The following is an 18597-nucleotide window of genomic DNA, read 5'->3' as shown; positions in this document are numbered from 1 at the left end:
TCTTCCTGGTGCTGGCTCTGAGTGTGCATCAATGCATTCTGTAGTGCTTCCTGCACTTCTAATTTTTCCTGAGTCAACTGTTTCTTTACTTTTTCTGCTTGGTCAGTCAAATCTGAATTTTCCAATTTCAGAGTCTCGTTTTCTTGCTTTACAGTCTCTAACTCAGTCAGGGCAATCTCATGGGTTTGCTTCAACATTCCCAGCTCTGTGTTCAGACCGTGGCCCTCCAGGCGTGAGTTTTGCACCTCTGTGCTGAGCGCGTGAACCTCTTGTAGAGCCTTCCCGTATTTCTGTTTTAGGATAGCAATTACGGTGTTGGCCTTTTCCAGACTAGTCGTCACCTCTTCCAGCTCACTCCGTAAGAGAGACTCTGTTTTCTTCAAAGCCTCGTACTCCTGTAAAGCTGGAAGTATACACCTCTGTAATTCGGCGTTCGATTCTCGCTCTTTCATCAATCCCTGCCGCAGGACTTCATAATCATGGCGGGCAGCTTGGAGTGCAGAAACCAAAGCCTCTTTATCCTGGTTCAAGGATTCAGCTTCCCTTTGCTCCTCCTTTTCCTTTGCCACTGTTCCCGTGACAATTCTGCTGGTGACTCCGGTATGCAGCACATCTCGGCGCCTTTCTGACGCATGTGCTGACAGCGCAGGTTCAAGTGGCTCGGTCACTTCCCCTGTGACTTGAGGAACCGTTTTCTTTTTCTTCTTCTTTCTTTTTGCTTTATTAGCTCCAGAGATATCAGTGGTACTGGGCACACACTCACTGGTATCAGCTTCCACATCTTGCTTGCACTCACAGGGCATTGCTTGCTTTTGCAGCTGTTTGTCTTTGAAAATTTTGGGACACACATCTTCCATGTGACCTACTTCATGACAGGCCCAGCATACTAAATTCATCTGTGGGTACGGCTCTCCTCCAGGGGCCACATACGAGTCGTCGTCATCATCATCGTATGGCCTGAAGGGACACTGTTTTTCAAGATTACGTGCATTGCAAAACAAACATTCCATGTCGGCCATTTTATAAACCCGGCAGAGACAATTTGCTAGCTGTAATTTCACTCACTTCAGCAACTTACATACAGCACTTGCTAGCTGCAAATTCACTCACTTCAGCAAAAAGGCATTAGCTTTACAAACAGCACTTGCTAGATGCAAAAAATTTTTTTTTTTTTTTTTTTTTTTTCTTCAGCAAAACATTTTGGTTTTCTGTTTGGGTTCAGGGTGCTATTGCATCCACACTTCGCACATTCTCTGTGTATGCTAGAAGCACAACTGATATACACATTGGGACAGACTTCACTCATAGCATCTGTACTTTAGTTCAGCTCGGCGGCCATTTTAAACCCCCGCATTTATTTGCAAACCCACAGACTTTTTAGTGTCTGCCCGCATTCTCCACCATATGTGACAAACGCCCCTCTTTTGTAGTGCTGACGTCTGTCTGGGTTCTTCCCGACACAGTCTTCTAGGGTTAATTATACAACAAACAGGATCATGCAAAGTATTATGCTGCTTAACTCAGGCTTCTGCCTGCTTTATTTTCATCCAATTAAGGTACTGCAGCTTTAACATGTGTAGGTTAGAGGTACTCAGATACTTTCATTCAGCAGTTCACACATTTCAGTGTTACAATATTTCCCACTCTGTTATTTCAAGAAATAAAACCAAAATCATATAAGCAAATCCTATCCCTTTCAGGGATCTAACTACACATCAGAATCAGTCTCTCTAACAGCTGCTGGCCAACTAAACTGGTTCCCCAGCTTAAAACAATGCTCTCTCATTTAGGGACACAAGATACAGCACAGTCTTTTAGCAACAGCAGTAATCATTTGTTTTGTCTTATCTGTTCGTGGGGTCCAGGCAAATCCTCTAGTACTGTCATACGTGGAGAGGCCGTCAACCTCGATACTGGATGCAGGAGAGTAGCGACACCCCCAGCCCCCAGGCTCTAAGGAGAGAGAGTGAAATGCAAAACCTCCCTGCTCTAAATACCTGTGCATGTGATTAGAAGAGCAGGTGAGGGAGAACTAGAGCCATTGTAATCTGTGGTCTGGATTTTCCATCCAGCTGCCTGAGTTAATGGGAAGCTGTGGAACGGATCATTAACTATTCCTGCACTTTCTGCTCTAAAATGGGGCAGAAAGCTGCCTAACATCTTTGGACTATGTCACAATATATATATATATATATATCCCCTCAAATCTGTCTCCAAATGAATTAGGGAAACATGTCTGTGCTGAAAAAGGAGCACGTCTGAAGTACCCTTGGAGATATGCTAATGACTATGCAAATTATATTAAAATGAGTCCCATATAACACTTCCTAAATGGATTTCAATACCAACTATATAGGATTTAATGTCTAAGGCACCCAGTGACTAGAATCCTATACTGATATAAGACCCAACTTGACCAGAACCGACAGCCACTGCTTTTCTAGGTAGCAGCTCTAGCAGTGTGAGCAACAGATGCAGCGGCCGTTATTTGAACACTTCACGCTTTGTATACCTCGGAATACCCATGTCATGGTGCATGACTTCTTCCAACCTTACCGCCTTAAGACTCGAGTGCAGAAAATTGCATTTTAGTGCTCTGGTTTTTAAACACCTGAAATTGACACAGTAGCACAGTACTGTACACATTACAATTCATTCATTTCATTGCACACAAAGAAACATAATCCATGAAATTCAAACAAAGCAACTGCGATAAACACAGGTGCTTGGGGCGATTGGCCGCGTTAATGCCGCGTGGAATACAGCAGAGCACACAAAAATGGCTCCGTGATTTGTTCGAATAACGGCCACTGCATCTGTAAACCAGCTGAGGGATGGCATCACTGTCACATCATACTTTTGTTTTGAGCTGCTCACACATGTAGCCAATCCAGCTATTAGCATATCTCACAGGTATCTCAGGTAGGCTCCACAAGGAACATTAAACTGTCGACCAGGAAGGGGAAGTGGTCTGCTTTTAAGGGAATGCAGGGGGAGGGAGTTACTACAGGTATATGCACTTATTTGGTGGTACAGTAAATGATGGATATGCACAAAGGTGGCTACGGTATAACAGAACAGGGACAAACATTCACTGTGGCATCTGCCAGTGTGCCAGACATACTGAATTGCAATACTTTATTTCAAAATAAATACAACTCTACAAACTGCAGGAAATAATTTCACTGGCTTCCCACAGTGCACAACGTGTTATTGGGTTAACAAGTCTAAAAGTACCTTATGGGGCATGGGGTATGGTGTCAGAGCCAACAGGATCAGATGTTGAACCCACCCAACCTTTGTTATTCAGGACACCAGCTCTTGCAGTGTGAGATAAACCAGCTAATGACTAGCAGCATAGCATACTGTAACATTGAGTGCTCATACCTGTGCCTATCCCTCTTCTGGGATAGAAAAGCATATCTATCAAGCAGTCTTCTGCCATGAAACACCTTCTGGCTCAGGAAGACACCTTAAAATCCGATTATTTGAATAGGCTGTAATGTATTTCTTATAGCAGAATACTGCATAGTAAACATAGCCCACTGTCTTCATCTTTTATAAGATTAGAAGTACTAACTCAAGTCCCCAGGTCACACTCACTTTGTTATATTACTTGCTCTTGACATTTGCTTTATTTGCTCTGCTTCACCTTGTTTTTACTTGTGTGTCAGAAAATGTGTGCTTTATTTAATCTCACCTGGCCTCAGTAACTCAGAGCCCTCAGTACAGTACATATTATTACTTTATGCTTGACGTTCTCTCTCCCCCCTCTCCTCTCTCAAGACTAATCGCACAAATTCTCATGAGCCTAAGGAACCCAAGGCGGATTCAAATTCACAAACCTTGTTTTGTCCATCTCTATTCCTGTGAGAGCATCTAGACCCATCTTTTTTATAGTTTCCTTTTTACATAACACACAATCATGTACGATTTTCTTTATTCACCACATTTTAATTTGTTTCTAAAAAGATGTAAAACAACCAGAATTGTGTTTTGCTGTTTTGTGCAAATTCCAAAATGTTGGCTATGTATTACCATAATATGAAATGGCGATGAAGTCTCCGGGAAGCGCAATATATGTAAAAAGAATAAAATAGTGATAGTGCAATATTGTTAAGATAAAGTTAGTGAACTCAAATAGTGATGACACTGCTCTCTAAATATATACTCACAAACATGTGAGGTTTTGCAGGCACATAAAGGTATCTTTTAAGGCGTTCACTCAGTCACCAGGAGATGCAGAAATCAATGTTTCCCCGTGTATATGGACTCCCAGGAACCTTATTTAAAAGATACAACTGGACATAGTGCAGACCGTATGTATAATTTATCAAAAGTAAATAAAACAAGTTACACTCACATTGTTTCAAATACAGGTAAGCATTTTAGATCTCAATGGATCTCTCCGGCCGGGTGGATGGTATCTCCGCTTCCCCTCTCTCGTGGCGTGCGTTCCACCGGTGCGTTCCAAACACCGGAAGTGATGTCATCCGCCGCGTCCACTTCCTGGGGTTCCAGCCGTCTCAGGGATAGAGCGTCACTCTACGCGTTTCACCACATAGGTTTCATCAGGAGTGACATTCTATTGCTTAGTGGGGATATATATACCCTCAATTCTATTCTCATTGGTTGGTATTTCACCTGATTCTATTCACGTTAATCATAGATATTTAAGGCTATAGTGAGAATGAAACGAGACTATCTCTGTAAAGCATATGTTCTGTAATCATCTATTGACAATATTAAAGTGCAAGTAACAAACAATTGATACAATTAATCATAAAACATACATTTTTATACACTTGGTTTAAAATACATAGATTTATTTTGTCCTCAGACCACATTTAACAATAAAATTTTAAAATAGTTATAAAATCAATTTTGAAACTTAGATAAAATGTTAAAATTACTACAGTGTAATATTTAAACAGCATTATTAAAAACAGGTAGTCAAAGGGAATGTTCCCTACTCTAGGGGGATATAGATGGAAAGTGCATAACATTAATCATTCTTGGTAAAGGCAATTTCTAAAATGAGAGTAAAAACAAAGAATTAGTTCATTTAAAATCACAAAAAAGGTTTCAAATCGAAATCTAGGTTCAAACCGGACGGGAACATAGTTTTTAGTTCATACATCCAGAATGACTCTCTTTTGATCAATGCTGTGTGTCTGTTTCCCCCTCTCCAATGGGGCATAACTTGCTCTATTGCTTTGAATTTTAACCCTTTAGGGTCCGCGTTATGTGCCATTAGAAAGTGGTTTGGAACACTATGGGTTGTCATTTTCCTTTTTATATTTCCTATGTGTTCCAAAATACGTGTTTTCAAGGGTCTAATGGTTTTCCCTATATATTGTAGACCACACTCGCATTCGATCAAATATACAACAAAGTTGGATCTACAGTTTAAATGTTGTTTTATATTATATACCTTCTTAGTAATGTTGGACTGGAAGGTATTTGTAGTTTTACAACTGTAATGGCAGGCTGTGCAAAATTTACAATCAAAAAACCCTTTAGGGGGTTCTAACCACGTTGGGTTTTTTATATTTGGGGAACCCCTCAAGGCGCTAAGTGCTACTAATTTCTTTATATTTGGTGCTTTTTTATACACCATTTGGACTCTATCAGGTAAAGAGGTACCTATGATGGGATCATTCTTTAGAATCGACCAGTGGTTATTCAGTATGTTATTTATTTTGTATGCATCCCTATTATATTGGGTAATGAAGGGTTCTTTTAAATTGTCATCTCCACTAGATTTTACCTTAGGAGTTAACATAGACTCTCTTGATACTTGTCTTGTTTTATCCAATGCTTTTTGTATAATATTGGGTTTGTAATTCCGTTCTGAAAACTTTCTGGACAATATAGTAGATTGTTCTTCATACACCTCATTATCAGTGCAATTTCGTTTAATTCTGCAGTATTGGCCGTATGGAATATTGTTTATCCATCTGTTTAGATGGCAGCTTGACTGCAGGATGTAATTGTTTGCGTCTACATCTTTGAAGAAATTTTTTGTCTTAATAACATTATTTTCAATGTATATTGTTAGGTCCAGAAAGTTAACAGTGGTCTTACTGGAAGTGGAAGTAAATTTAAGGTTTAAATCATTATTGTTTAGATACATAAAAAATGTGTCCAGATCCTCCAGTGAACCCTTCCAAACAAAGACAATATCATCAATGAACCTCCGCCATGTGACCAAATTTGCATCCCGACCCATCCAAGACCATATGTACAGATCTTCCCACATGGCCATGAGTAGGTTAGCATAGCTGGGTGCAAATTTGGTCCCCATGGCGGTTCCACATAATTGCAGGTAAAACTCATCATTGAACCAAAAGAAATTTTTGGTTAAAACAAATTGGATACATCTGATGAGGAATTCTATCTGTACCCCTGGGATTTTCCCTTCTTTCTCTAGGAACATTTTTACCGCCCTGCAGCCATCCTCATGTTTTATGGATGTATACAGGGCTGTAACATCGGTGGTCACCAATATGTAGTTATCTTGCCACTCTATGTTCCTAAGGGCCCCGATTGCATCACTGGTATCTTTTAAATAAGATTTTTGTTTTTTCACACTATCCTGTAAATAGCTATCAATAAATTCAGACAGGTTAGCCGTTAATGATCCAATCCCAGATGTTATTGGTCTCCCTGGGGGGTGTGTGATATTTTTATGGATTTTTGGAAGGAAGTAAAAGACCGGGAAAGCTGGATCTTGCACATATAGGAACTGAAATTCATGTTCCTCCAGAATTCCCAGTCTTCTACCATCCTCCAATAGGGCTTGAAGTTCTTTTTTATAAAGTATTGTGGGATTAGACTTCAATTTCTGATATGTTATTCTATCGCCCAAAATTTTATTTGATTCTTGCATATAATATTCATGATCCATGATCACAACACCCCCCCCCCCCCTTATCTGCTGGTTTAATCACAATTGTTTTATCTGATGTTAATCCTTCTAGCACTATTTTTTCTTCTTTAGTCAGGTTATGATGCTGCCTGTCCTTATTATTACATAAAGATTCCAAATCCTTTGTTACTAATTGAAAGAATACCTCAAGATGATTCCCCTTGGCAAATTTGGGAAAAAATTGTGATTGAGGCTTAAATTTCGAATGAACAAAGTTTGGGGTACTAGTATTGGGAATTGTTGAATTAGTATTTTTATTTTTATCTTCCCAATTTCTAGACTCCACATCTTTATTCATAAAGAATCTTTTTAGGGTTAATGTTCTTAAAAATTTATGTGTATCTACATAAAGACCAAATTTATTTGGTCCAATGGTGGGAGCAAATGTAAGTCCCTTACTGATCACTTTATTTTCACAATCCGTTAAAAAAATTTTGCTCAAATTAAAAATATTTTTAGTATTTATTGTATTTTTCTTGCCTTTCCGTAATCTCCCCCCTCGTCTCCCTCTGACATGCGTCTTTTGTTTCTTTGAACAAGACCTGGTTTCGGAATTGTTAGGGGGTGAAATGGGTTCCTGGTTTCCCAGGAACTCATGCACCCCCCTTGTGCCAAAAAAGAAGAAGAAGATGAGGGTGAGGGTGAATCAATTGATTGGCCCATTTTTGATTTTCCCTTCCCAGAGGATTCCATAATATCTTTAATCTCCAGATGTTTAGTTTTTTCTTTAGATTTCCCCCCAGTAGATGGATGTTTAATATCATTTTTCTTGACTAATACCTGTGGTAAGAAACCTGCATGGTTTTTGGGGTAATACTCTATAAATCTCCCTCTATATTATCAATATTACCATAATATGTAACAGGAATTATTCACGTACGAATCAAGACCATGGCTCTTAAATATAATCAGTATTTTATTATTGATGTATAATGTTTCGGGTGTCGTTTAGACATAGCTACAAGATCATGTGGTCCGGCAATTTAGGGGCCCCATGATCTAGTAGCTTTGTCATAAAGTTCCTGCTAGTTTTTATAGGGGAGAATGCATTGAAATGTGCAGAACGAGATCTATTAATAAGTGAAATGGAAGAAGAAAGTCTTCCCCTTCCTTCAGTTCCCTCATCAGTGAGGAAGTGGTTACGTGATCGCACGTGCCGGAAGGGCCGTGGCACTTTGGTGCTGTGGCCCCTCAGGCACTCAAAGGGTTAATTTATAAATTAAGTCATGTAATACACCTTTAATCAGTAAGGCAGTAATAATAGTTCCAGCACTCACTGACTAGTAGAGTAAATCTCAAGAGTAGGTAATTGCCAAATCAAAAAAAGGTATTTAATATCAACACAAGTCAAATCCACGGAGCGATGTGACCAACACAAAAGCATCTAAAATAGTACTGCAAAAAACACATAGTATGCGAAAAACAGAATATCACACAATGGGAGGTGGGGGTGGGGTGGAGGGAGAAACAAGGGGGGGAGGGGCAAAAAATGGGGATAAGCAGGTGGGCAACGTTTCGGGGACAAGCCCCTTTCTCAGGCCCGTTCCCTCAGGACCCCAAAGGGGGACACAGAGGTACTTCCCTTACTCCAAAGTCCCAACACAATGAACAGCAACCCTAGCACATTAAGCACACAAAGAACCTCTAAGTAATCAATCTAAGAGTATGATAAAGAAAAATAGAGAGAATATAACTAGTGTTAAATCAGACCACAGGGTATAAGACATCTAGCATAATCACAAGTACTTCTCCTCTTCTGCTGCAAGGGTGACTGCTTACTGGGACTGAATGAGACAGTATATAAAGGGAAGGGGTGACGTCATCATTGGTGGTGTAATTAGTCCAATAGCAGCATCTGTGTGGGTAACCAACCAAGATCAGGAACAGCTGAGCCCCTTAACGTCATATGCTAGACACAGTGCATGTATCTGATAGGCTGGAATGCCCTCCGGCTTCACTCTGTGCTGTGCGCATGCGCAGTCACATACAGCAGTCAGTGGTGAATACTAGGGAAATCCTGCTGGGAATGTCCGTCCAAGGCTGGCGCCTGTGCACTTCAGCTAATGAGGGAGTCCTTCTGTGTAGGCACAGCGGATGTCCACGGGAGCGCACGGATGCGCGCGCACATGCGCATAATGGAAAACGGCAGTCCACGTCACAGAGGCTGCTGTTGTAGTAGCAAAAGCTGCCGAGGTGTCCCTTCTTCAACTGTGTGAGCTCAGTGAGCAGATGATGAGCACTTCCATCAGGCAGCATACTGGTTCAGCCCAGAATCAATGTCCAATGTGCCCAGGGTAATTTAATCAATCGTAGCTCAATAGTGTTACCTATAATAAAATACCAATAAAGATAAGAAATCAAATAAAATTTAAGTTCATAAGAGTGTGAAACTTGTAAACATATAATCTAAAAATACTAGTATATACACTACGACAAAGGATCTTATAATGGTACTGAGAGGGTATTACCCTATACAGAATAGGGGATGAGAGGGTATTGTTGTGCAAGGAGTAGAGGTGGAGCAAGACTACCGTGTGTAAAGGACGGATCAATCCACCAAGACTGCCACTAGTAACCCATACTTGACCAGCCACATCCCTCATCAAGAGGGGCAATACTGTACCAGGTCAACCGAAGCTCTTCATAGAGGTAGCCGGGTGGCGGTGCTATCTATGGATCAAAGGATCAACAGTGAACAGAATACAACAGTATATATTAAAAGTAACAGCTCAGATCCAGTTCCTTATTCATTCCCTTTGGGGCCATGATACCTAGGAGCCTGATCCATCTAGATTCCTCCTGGAGTAGCAACCTTTGTGTATCTCCACCAGGGCGACTCGTCCTCATGCCATCAATGACCTGGTACCTTAGCTGGCTAGCATTATGCCTAGCTAGTGTGAAGTGATGAGCCACGGGTGCTTCTGGATCACATCTCCTTTGGGATCCTGAGGGAACGGACCTTAGGACGGGGCTTGTCCCCGAAACGTTGCCCCCCTGCTTATCCCAATTTTTTGCCCCCCCCCTTGTTTCTCCCTCCACCCCACCCCCACCTCCCATTGTGTGATATTCTGTTTTTCGCATTCTATGTTGTTTTGCAGTATGTAGTTTAGATGCTTTTGTGTTGGTCACATCGCTCCATGGATTTGACTTGTGTTGATATTAAATACCTTTTTTTGATTTGGCAATTACCTACTCTTGAGATTTACTCTACAAGTCAGTGAGTGCTGGAACTATTATTACTGCTTTGTAATTATTTAGGAGGAATTGGGTCCTTCTTTCTGTTTATCTGCACCCTGCAACCTGCGTTAGATTATCTTATTTTCTGAGGGCTGTCTATCACTTGTTTTTTTCTACCTTTAATCAGTAGTCATCAAAACCATTACTTCCTGTAAGAGAAAATGCCACACATTTTGTTAAGTTTCAAAGAAATAAAGTAATAACAGATATTACTGTGGTGTAATAGCATGAAAATAAATGCAGATAAGTAATAAAATAATTGGTAACATCAACTTAAATGTGTTATTTATGATTCATTGTTTAATTAAAATATATGCTCTCTTTTTGGGGAATGCTAAATCCCATTCTCACCTTTTTTTCCACCAGGATCGTGGTTATACGCCCCTCACTGATGCCATGGTATTCTCAGGAAATAATGGAGTTATGGGTGAGTTTATAATTCAGTGTTTTACTATAATGAATCAGGAGGGTGCAAGCTTTCAGAATCACAAAGGTCCCTGCTTCAGGTGGATTTTTAACTTTTTTTTTTTTGACTAAATGAAAAAAGAAAATCCTCGTCCCTAAGGACTTGTCCTCACAAACTCCACTGTACACACCTACAACGCCCAGTATGCCCAGAGACTATGTACCAGGACCTCAGAAAGGCTACAGAATCACCTTTATTGGAGTTTTTTTCAGAACAGCAAGAAATACAAGGAGAGGTCCATGTCCTTTATCACACATTGCTAGGAACAGGTACAGGAAAAACAAAAGAAAGACAACAACAATACTATAAAAAAAACTGCAAGCGCTCATGATCAACAACGAAAAGATAAACTCCACAGTCTAAAGGGTTAATTCTATGTGCCGAAGTGTCGAAATGGACCATTTCAGGATAAAATTACCTATTGAAGCTAATGGGGAATATCGTCCAGAAATAGTCTGATCTGCAGCTTTGGCATATATTATTTATTTATAAAATATTTTACCAGGAAGTAATACATTGAGAGTTACCTCTCGTTTTCAAGTATGTCCTGGGCACAGAGTTAAGACAAATAATACATGGTTACAAATACAGTTACATAAATGAACATTATATACATTATATAAACAAATATACATTATATACAAGACATTGCATGCACAGTTAAAGAAAATATATGTTATGGGCAAATGAAACAGTTACAGACCAGATTAAAATGTGAGACAGCCTTAGATTTGAAAGAACTTAAACTGGTGGTGGATGTGAGAGTCTCTGGTAGGTTGTTCCAGTTTTGGGATGCACGGTAAGAGAAGTAGGAACGGCCGGATACTTTGTTGAGCCTTGGGACCATGAACAGTCTTTTGGAGTCTGATCTCAGGTGATAAGTGCTGCATGTGGTAGGGGTGAGGAGCTTGTTCAGATGGCTGGGTAGCTTGCCCATAAAGAATTTAAAGGCAAGACAGGAAAGGGGAACATTGCGCCTAGACTCTAGTGATGACCAATCTAGTTCTTTGAGCATTTCGCAGTGATGTGTGTTGTAGTTGCATTGGAGAACAAAATGACAAATTGAATTGTAGGGGGTGTCAAGTTTTCTAAGGTGGGTTTGAGGTGCCGTGCCATATACTATGTCTCCATAGTCAATAATTGGCATTAGCATCTGCTGTGCGATACGCTTTCTGACCAGGAGACTTAGGGAGGATTTGTTCCTGTAAAGTACCCCTAGTTTGGCATAGGTCTTGGTTGTCAGGGTATCAATGTGCATTCCGAATGTTAAGTGGGAGTCAAACCATAAGCCCAGGTATTTAAAACTAGTGACAGGGGTTAGGGTGGTGTTAGTGTTGGTTCTAATATGGAGCTCAGTCGCTGGAAGCTTTAAGAATTTAGTCTTGGTCCCAAATACCATTGTTACAGTCTTGTCAGTGTTTAAAAACAGTTTGTTTTGGGAAATCCAGTTTTCGAGTCTCAAAAAGTCAGACTGAAGTATGTGTTGAAGGTCAGAGAGGCTATGGCTGTGTGCATATAGGATTGTGTCATCTGCATACATGTTTATTGAGGCTTCCTTACAAGCTGTGGGAAGATCATATATATCATAAGATCATATATATATAATCAGCCTCTAAGATTAAAAATGGAACTCTGTAAAATCTGCAACAATAGAGCATAACTCTCCAACACACAGAGCAACCGAACTGTATTGTGAACCTTTACAAGCACAAACCAAGAAAAGAGGAACTTCATGTCATATTTCTAGGATTCGCATATGGATAAGAAATAAATAATTCCAGGACTGTTGGAGCACCCACTACCTTCATATGTTGAACTGTTCTTGGAGAGATTTGGTAGGATGACCGCTCCTGGGTAGAGTGACTGTGGTCTTGAACTTTCTCCTTTTGTAGACTATCTGTCAGATAGTGGATTGAGGGAGCCCTATATCCTTAGTTTTGTAACCCTTTCTAGACTGATGAGCATCAATATCTGCTTTACTGCGGTCCTCAGAGATTTCTTTTGTGGCATGATGTGTTTCCACAAACCTGTATGGTGAAGACCAAACTTACAAAGTTTCTGATCTTTTTATAGGATGGGGCCTCCAAAACTCACACCTGAAGATTTACCTAATTTTTTTAAACACCTGATTCTAATTAACCCCTTTAATTTAGCTGATAAAACCAGGGTTTCACTTACTTTGGCACATACCCTGACTCTTAAGTTATCATTGTTTGTCTAATTCATACATTATTTTGATTCAAAAGACATTGAATTGGTTAATATAAACCCTATTGGATATGTAAGAAAAGTGGTTTTGATTCAAGATGGTTATCATGGAAAAACTATGGAAGTGTCGTAATTATCATTGCGGTTCACAAACTTTTTCTCGCTACTGTAGGTAGTTTAAAGTTTTGGCATTTTAGGCCTACATTTGAAAAGCTATTAAGTTCATCTTAAATTTTAATCAATGACATAGAAGTTATTACCTGGAGAAGTTCTTTCATTCTTTTGGAACTCATGTTCATACAGTAAGTGCAGCAATAAATTAAAACATGTATTTGTCAGTAAATAGCTCATTGTACAGTAAATTGAAAATATGCATTTTTTCAGAATTTATGCCTGAAATTACAACTACTGCAGTACAACCATCTGAGCATGTCAAGACATTTTTTGCAGAGACCTGGATGTGGCTGGAAACCAACATTAGGTATGGTAATAAAATACTGCATTTGTGTGGAGAAAATTATTAGCAGAATAAATAAAGAAATGAGTCCATATTTTCTTAGCAGTGGTACTACGTAACATTCCTTCTAGCACAGGTAATGATATCTTCTCTGCATATACAGTTATATCTTTTTCATTTTGCAGCTCAAGCATCAATACTACCTATTTGCAAGTAACTGTGCCTGACACAATTACTTCTTGGGTGGCCAGTGCTTTTGTTATTTCCGAGGGACTTGGACTAGGAGTGACAAATGAGCCTGTTGAGGTAATGTGTAATTTTTCTAATTTTGCTCTTTCAGCTCCAAAATCACAACGGTTAATTGTTTTATATCCACTGAACTGTGGTTACTAACTTTTAAATGATGGAAGTATGGGCAGTCATGATTATTTCTATCAAGGGAAGCAGACATAATTGATATTGTATTAATAATGAAATACATACAGATTTGATAGTTGTATGTGCTGACACTTTGGTTTATCCACGACACAACATCAGTGCTGCAAGTTAATATAAATGCATTGCTTATTGCTCTGCTACTGTACGTGCTTTTTGTCTCTGCAGTAGCAGTATATTAACTAAATGTGGTGAAACTGTGTATGATATCAGTCTATCAGCCTATCAGTCCATAGTTGAGACTTTTGGGGCACTTACTTAAAACATTGTTTTGCTGCTTAGCAGAAAGAATAATTGTAATGTCATAATAAGAACCACATATGCATCCTATTGCCAGCTGCTTCTAATTGGCTAATCAATTTATCTTGCTGTTCTAAATACTGTATTAGATTATATGCTCTCTGTCTGTAAAAATGTACAGACAATTGTATATCCTGTTGCTATATCTGCTGTTGCGCCCACCCCCTCGTCCCCTGCTGCCCTCCTCCTCCTTCTGAACCGCAGCATCAAATGATGCCGCTAACATCATCAACGTGACGTCGCACAGTGTCATGTTGCCATGCTAATGCGATGTCATGACATCATTTGACGCTGCGATGCCATGGCAACGAGATGCCGTGACTTCACCTCGGGTGACGTCAGCTGCATCGGTTGACACTGCTATTCAAAAGGAGAGCAGAATGTAAGGAGGCGGAAACAACAGCTAAATGACTTCCCGATAGGCTCGAGAGCGCAGTCAAGTTATACAGGCGCGGACATTTTTGCCTCCCCCAAATTTTGCCGACCTAGGCCTGGGCCTAACAAGCCTAATGGGAAATCCACCACTGAATAACTCATTTATTTACAGGTTTTGGATTGCCTAACGTGTTATTCTCATGTGTTATTTTTCAGCTAGAAGCATTCAAATCTTTTTTTATTTCACTGAATCTCCCCTACTCAGTAACTAGAGGAGAACAATTTATTCTTGAAGTTATCCTGTTCAACTACTTAACAGAAAACCTGGAGGTACAGTACAGTAGTCCGTATTTATTTTTTGTTTATTATACTGACGTATTTGTAAATTATGTCAGTGGATGAAATGTATCCTTTATGAATGTAATGGCTTTTGCTCTCACTGCATTTTTCCACCGTGAGATGTGGAAAACCAGAACAATCACATTTTTGTACATACCTTCTTGTTAATGAGTAATCTTACTTGTGTAAAAATAAGGCTTGTATATTTTTTCAATATACTAACAGCTTTGTATATATAAATATAATTTATAATATTATAACATTTATTAATCTTTTTGAGTAAGGAAAATAAAAAATATTAGGAAATAGACCCCATTACCAACATTTTCTCAGGGACATCCCCACTCATTCACTCATAACTGGAACGACCACAAAAACACAGTCACCTAAAAGAACAATAAAAAATCATGACCCTCCATTCCCCATAATAGACCCTTTAATTCTTTTGTGTTCCCCACTACCTCTGTGATTGGGGAAAATGGTTCCTAGCATTAAAAGCCCAGTGATATTTATCACTATTTTGTTTTAAATAACTTAGCCCACTCGATATATTTATCACTATCTAGGATATTTTAATCTGAAAAAGTGTCTTAGTTGGTGCTTCTCCAATTCAAAGTAATCCACAAATGAATGTAGTGCTCAAACAAACAAAGAGTACATGTAAAGTACTGTGTATATAAATATTAAATTTCTTAGTGATACCAGTGTAAAAAGGTGATAGCAGTGATAAAAAAAATATGACCCTACCTGTCTTTCTAACTATCGTCCTGTATCCCTCCTGCCTTTTGCCTCTAAACTCCTTGAACATCTTGTATTCTCTCATTTGCTCCATTTTCTCACCACCCATTCTCTCCTAGATCCTCTACCATCTCGCTTCCGCACTGCTCACTCCACTGAAACAGCCCTCACTAAAATAACTAATGACCCCCATGCTGCCAAAGACAAATACACTCTGCTCATATTACTCAACCTCTCTGCAGCATTTGATATTATGGACCACCCTCTTCTCCTTCACATTCTCCATACTCTTGGTAACCGTAACAAAGCTCTATCTTGGATCTCCTCTTACCTCTCCCATCGTACTTTCAGTGCCTCTTTTGCTAAAACCTCCTCCTCCTCTATTGATCTCTCTGTGGGGGTACCCCAGGGCTCTGTCCTGGGACCTCTTCTCTTTTCTCTTTACACACTCTTTCTAGGTGACCTAATCACATCTGTTGGATTCAAATATCACCTCTATGCTGACGGCACAAATTTACTTTTGAACCCCTGACCTCACACCTGCTGTACAGACCAAAATTTCTGAATGTCTCTCTGCAATATCATCCTGGATGGTCTTTCACCGACTGAAACATAACATAACAAAAACGGAGTTCCTCATATTTCATCCCAAACTTAGCCCTACTACCTCCTTCCACTGCGGAAGTACTATCATACAACCAGTAGCACAAGCAGGCTGCAGTGTCGTCTTAACGCATGGGCACGCTGGACAGTTGCCCGGGGGGTCCACGAGCATAGGGGTCCCATGCTAATCTATGCTCAGACCAGAATTTAACACTAATTTTCCGATCACCCGTCTCAACATTCAAATCTCCCGCTAACTCGGTAGAAGGAGAAAAATTATGATTTGTAGTGGAGAGTTGCCATGTCTGCATTGCATGTCTGGAGGTACCAATAAATATATGTTTATTTTATCGATAATTTACATTTTTATTCCTGTGAGTGGTTGTGTAGGCAGGGCTCAGTGCACTGCTTTGCCCGGGGGCCTATAATGCTGTAAAGACGGCCCTAGCACGCTGCCTAGGGTCACACTCGACTCCTCTCTCACATTCTCCTCTCACATTCCAATGGTAGCTAAAACCTGTTTTTTTCCCCTCCGTAATATCACAAAGATATGCCTTTCCTCTGTTGCTTGACTGCTAAAACTCTGACACAGGCCCTCATTCTCTCCCATCCTGATTACTGTAACCTCTTGCTCTCTGGTCTTCCTGCCTCTCACCTGTCTCCCTTACAATCTATCCTAAACGCTGCTGCCAGAATCACTTTACTCTTTCCTAAATCTGTCTCAGCGTCTCCCCTGCTGAAATCCCTCTCCTGACTTCCTATCAAATCCGTATCACACACTCAATTATCCTTCTCACTTTTAAAGCATTACACTCTTCTACCCCACCTTACATCTAAGTCCTATTATATACAAATAGCAATTTACTGTACGCTATAAACAATTGTTGCTACGGTAGCTATAATCTATTAAGCCTATAATATGTATGGCAAAATTCCTGCACTCTTTTTGTTTAGCCAAAAAGAAGAAAACAGACTCATAATGCTACACACAGTCCCCACTTATTTAAAACTAAGCCTTTAATATATTATAAAAACTACATTCATGGTAAAATCATTATCAAAGAGAAAATAATAATCAAACAAAAAGTAGAGCTCGTGCTCTACTTCTTACTAGTGAAGCCTGAGGGGTTCTAGAGAGGAGAAAAATAAAATTCCCTCTGTGATTCCTGTCTGGGGCTAAATAATACTGCTTGGTCAGAATTCCAGCCTCTAATTGAAATCCCCAGTTAGCTTGTGGGGGATTTTTTTAAGCTTGTACTTGGGCCCACCAGTGCCTTGTTCTGCCAATGCCTCTTGGCCCATTTACGTTAATATACGTTATATTGACCAATAAAGGATTATTTTTATTCTACATTTTGGTGACCCACTCCTTTGGCTGTGCGCCAGTTCTCTCTCTTCCCCATTTACGTTAATGACAGTGCTTAAGGGGGTTAGCCAATGGGAGGTTTTTTGTAATAGACTTCAGTGGGGAATTTCATCTGAAAATGACCGGCTGAACCACTTTGGTGGATATAGAATTTCCCTTTTAATCTCTTTCAGCAAACATATTTGTTTCTGTGCACAACTATATATTTACATGCTCAGATCATACACTGAATATTTGGTATTTAAATGCTTTTCAGGTAATATATGCTTTCAGTTATAGTTTATTAATGTATTGCAGGTCCTGGTAACATTGGAACCAAGTGACTCATTTGAAATAATAGTTGTAGCAAATAATAGTGTCAATACTGTAGCAGGCCAACAGAAGGTGTCTGTTCCAAGTCAAGATGGAAAAACTGTTCTCTTTCCAATAAAACCAAAGCAGCTGGGTGAAATTCCAATCACAGTGAAAGCAACATCACCAGCAGCTTCTGATGCTATAAGCCAAAAGATATTAGTAAAGGTAAGTTATTCTGTTGACTGAACAAGCCTATAATCTGGATATATATATATATATATATATATATATATATATATATATATATATATATATATATATAAAAAGCAACTGTAAATATTGCAACCCTGTCTTTCCCCATTGTCACCCAGCATACAGCACTTCCACTGCAGCAAGGGATTCTGGGAAATGACATGCAAATGAGCACTCAGTGCCACCTTTTGTCTCAAGCTCGTATTACACAAGCCAATCCTCAAGCCAATGCATGCTGTTTTAAACACAGCTTTTAAACAGAGGCTGGGATGAGATGCAAAGCCATTAGACCTACTCACATACATGTTTCAACCTTGATGGGTATCATCAGTGTGAGGCTGGTCTTAATGGCTAGCAGGTTTGAGACTAGACTAGGTAATCACCACTGTCATTAAGGTTATGGTGGGTAAAAAAAGTGACAAAAACCCTCCACAGTAAAGCATAAAGCAACTGTAAATATTACTGTATGTTCATTTGCATGTCTTAGACAGGTCTGCAACCCTGTCTTTCCCCATTGTCACCCAGCATACAGCACTTCCACTGCAGCAAGGGATTCTGGGAAATGACATGCAAATGAGCACTCAGTGCCACCTTTT

At 39.7% G+C, this 18597-nt stretch overlaps 1 protein-coding gene across 2 annotated transcripts in view; it reads left to right on the top strand.

Annotated features, from left to right (window-relative positions):
- LOC142493648 (CD109 antigen-like) overlaps nt 1–18597 on the top strand; it is a 181266-nt gene that overhangs the window by 119155 nt on the left and 43514 nt on the right. For both annotated transcript variants that reach the window (XM_075598012.1, XM_075598011.1), the window contains 5 exons: nt 10535–10595; nt 13227–13323; nt 13485–13605; nt 14626–14739; nt 17753–17974. In XM_075598012.1, the coding sequence (XP_075454127.1) occupies nt 10535–10595; nt 13227–13323; nt 13485–13605; nt 14626–14739; nt 17753–17974 (615 nt within the window). The remainder of the gene's footprint in view (nt 1–10534; nt 10596–13226; nt 13324–13484; nt 13606–14625; nt 14740–17752; nt 17975–18597) is intronic.

Source organism: Ascaphus truei, chromosome 4 (genome assembly GCF_040206685.1).
Source record: "Ascaphus truei isolate aAscTru1 chromosome 4, aAscTru1.hap1, whole genome shotgun sequence".
Lineage (NCBI taxonomy): Eukaryota > Metazoa > Chordata > Amphibia > Anura > Ascaphidae > Ascaphus > Ascaphus truei.
The sequence above is the reverse complement of the archived record's forward strand: the minus strand, read 5'-3'. Positions and strand labels throughout refer to the sequence as shown.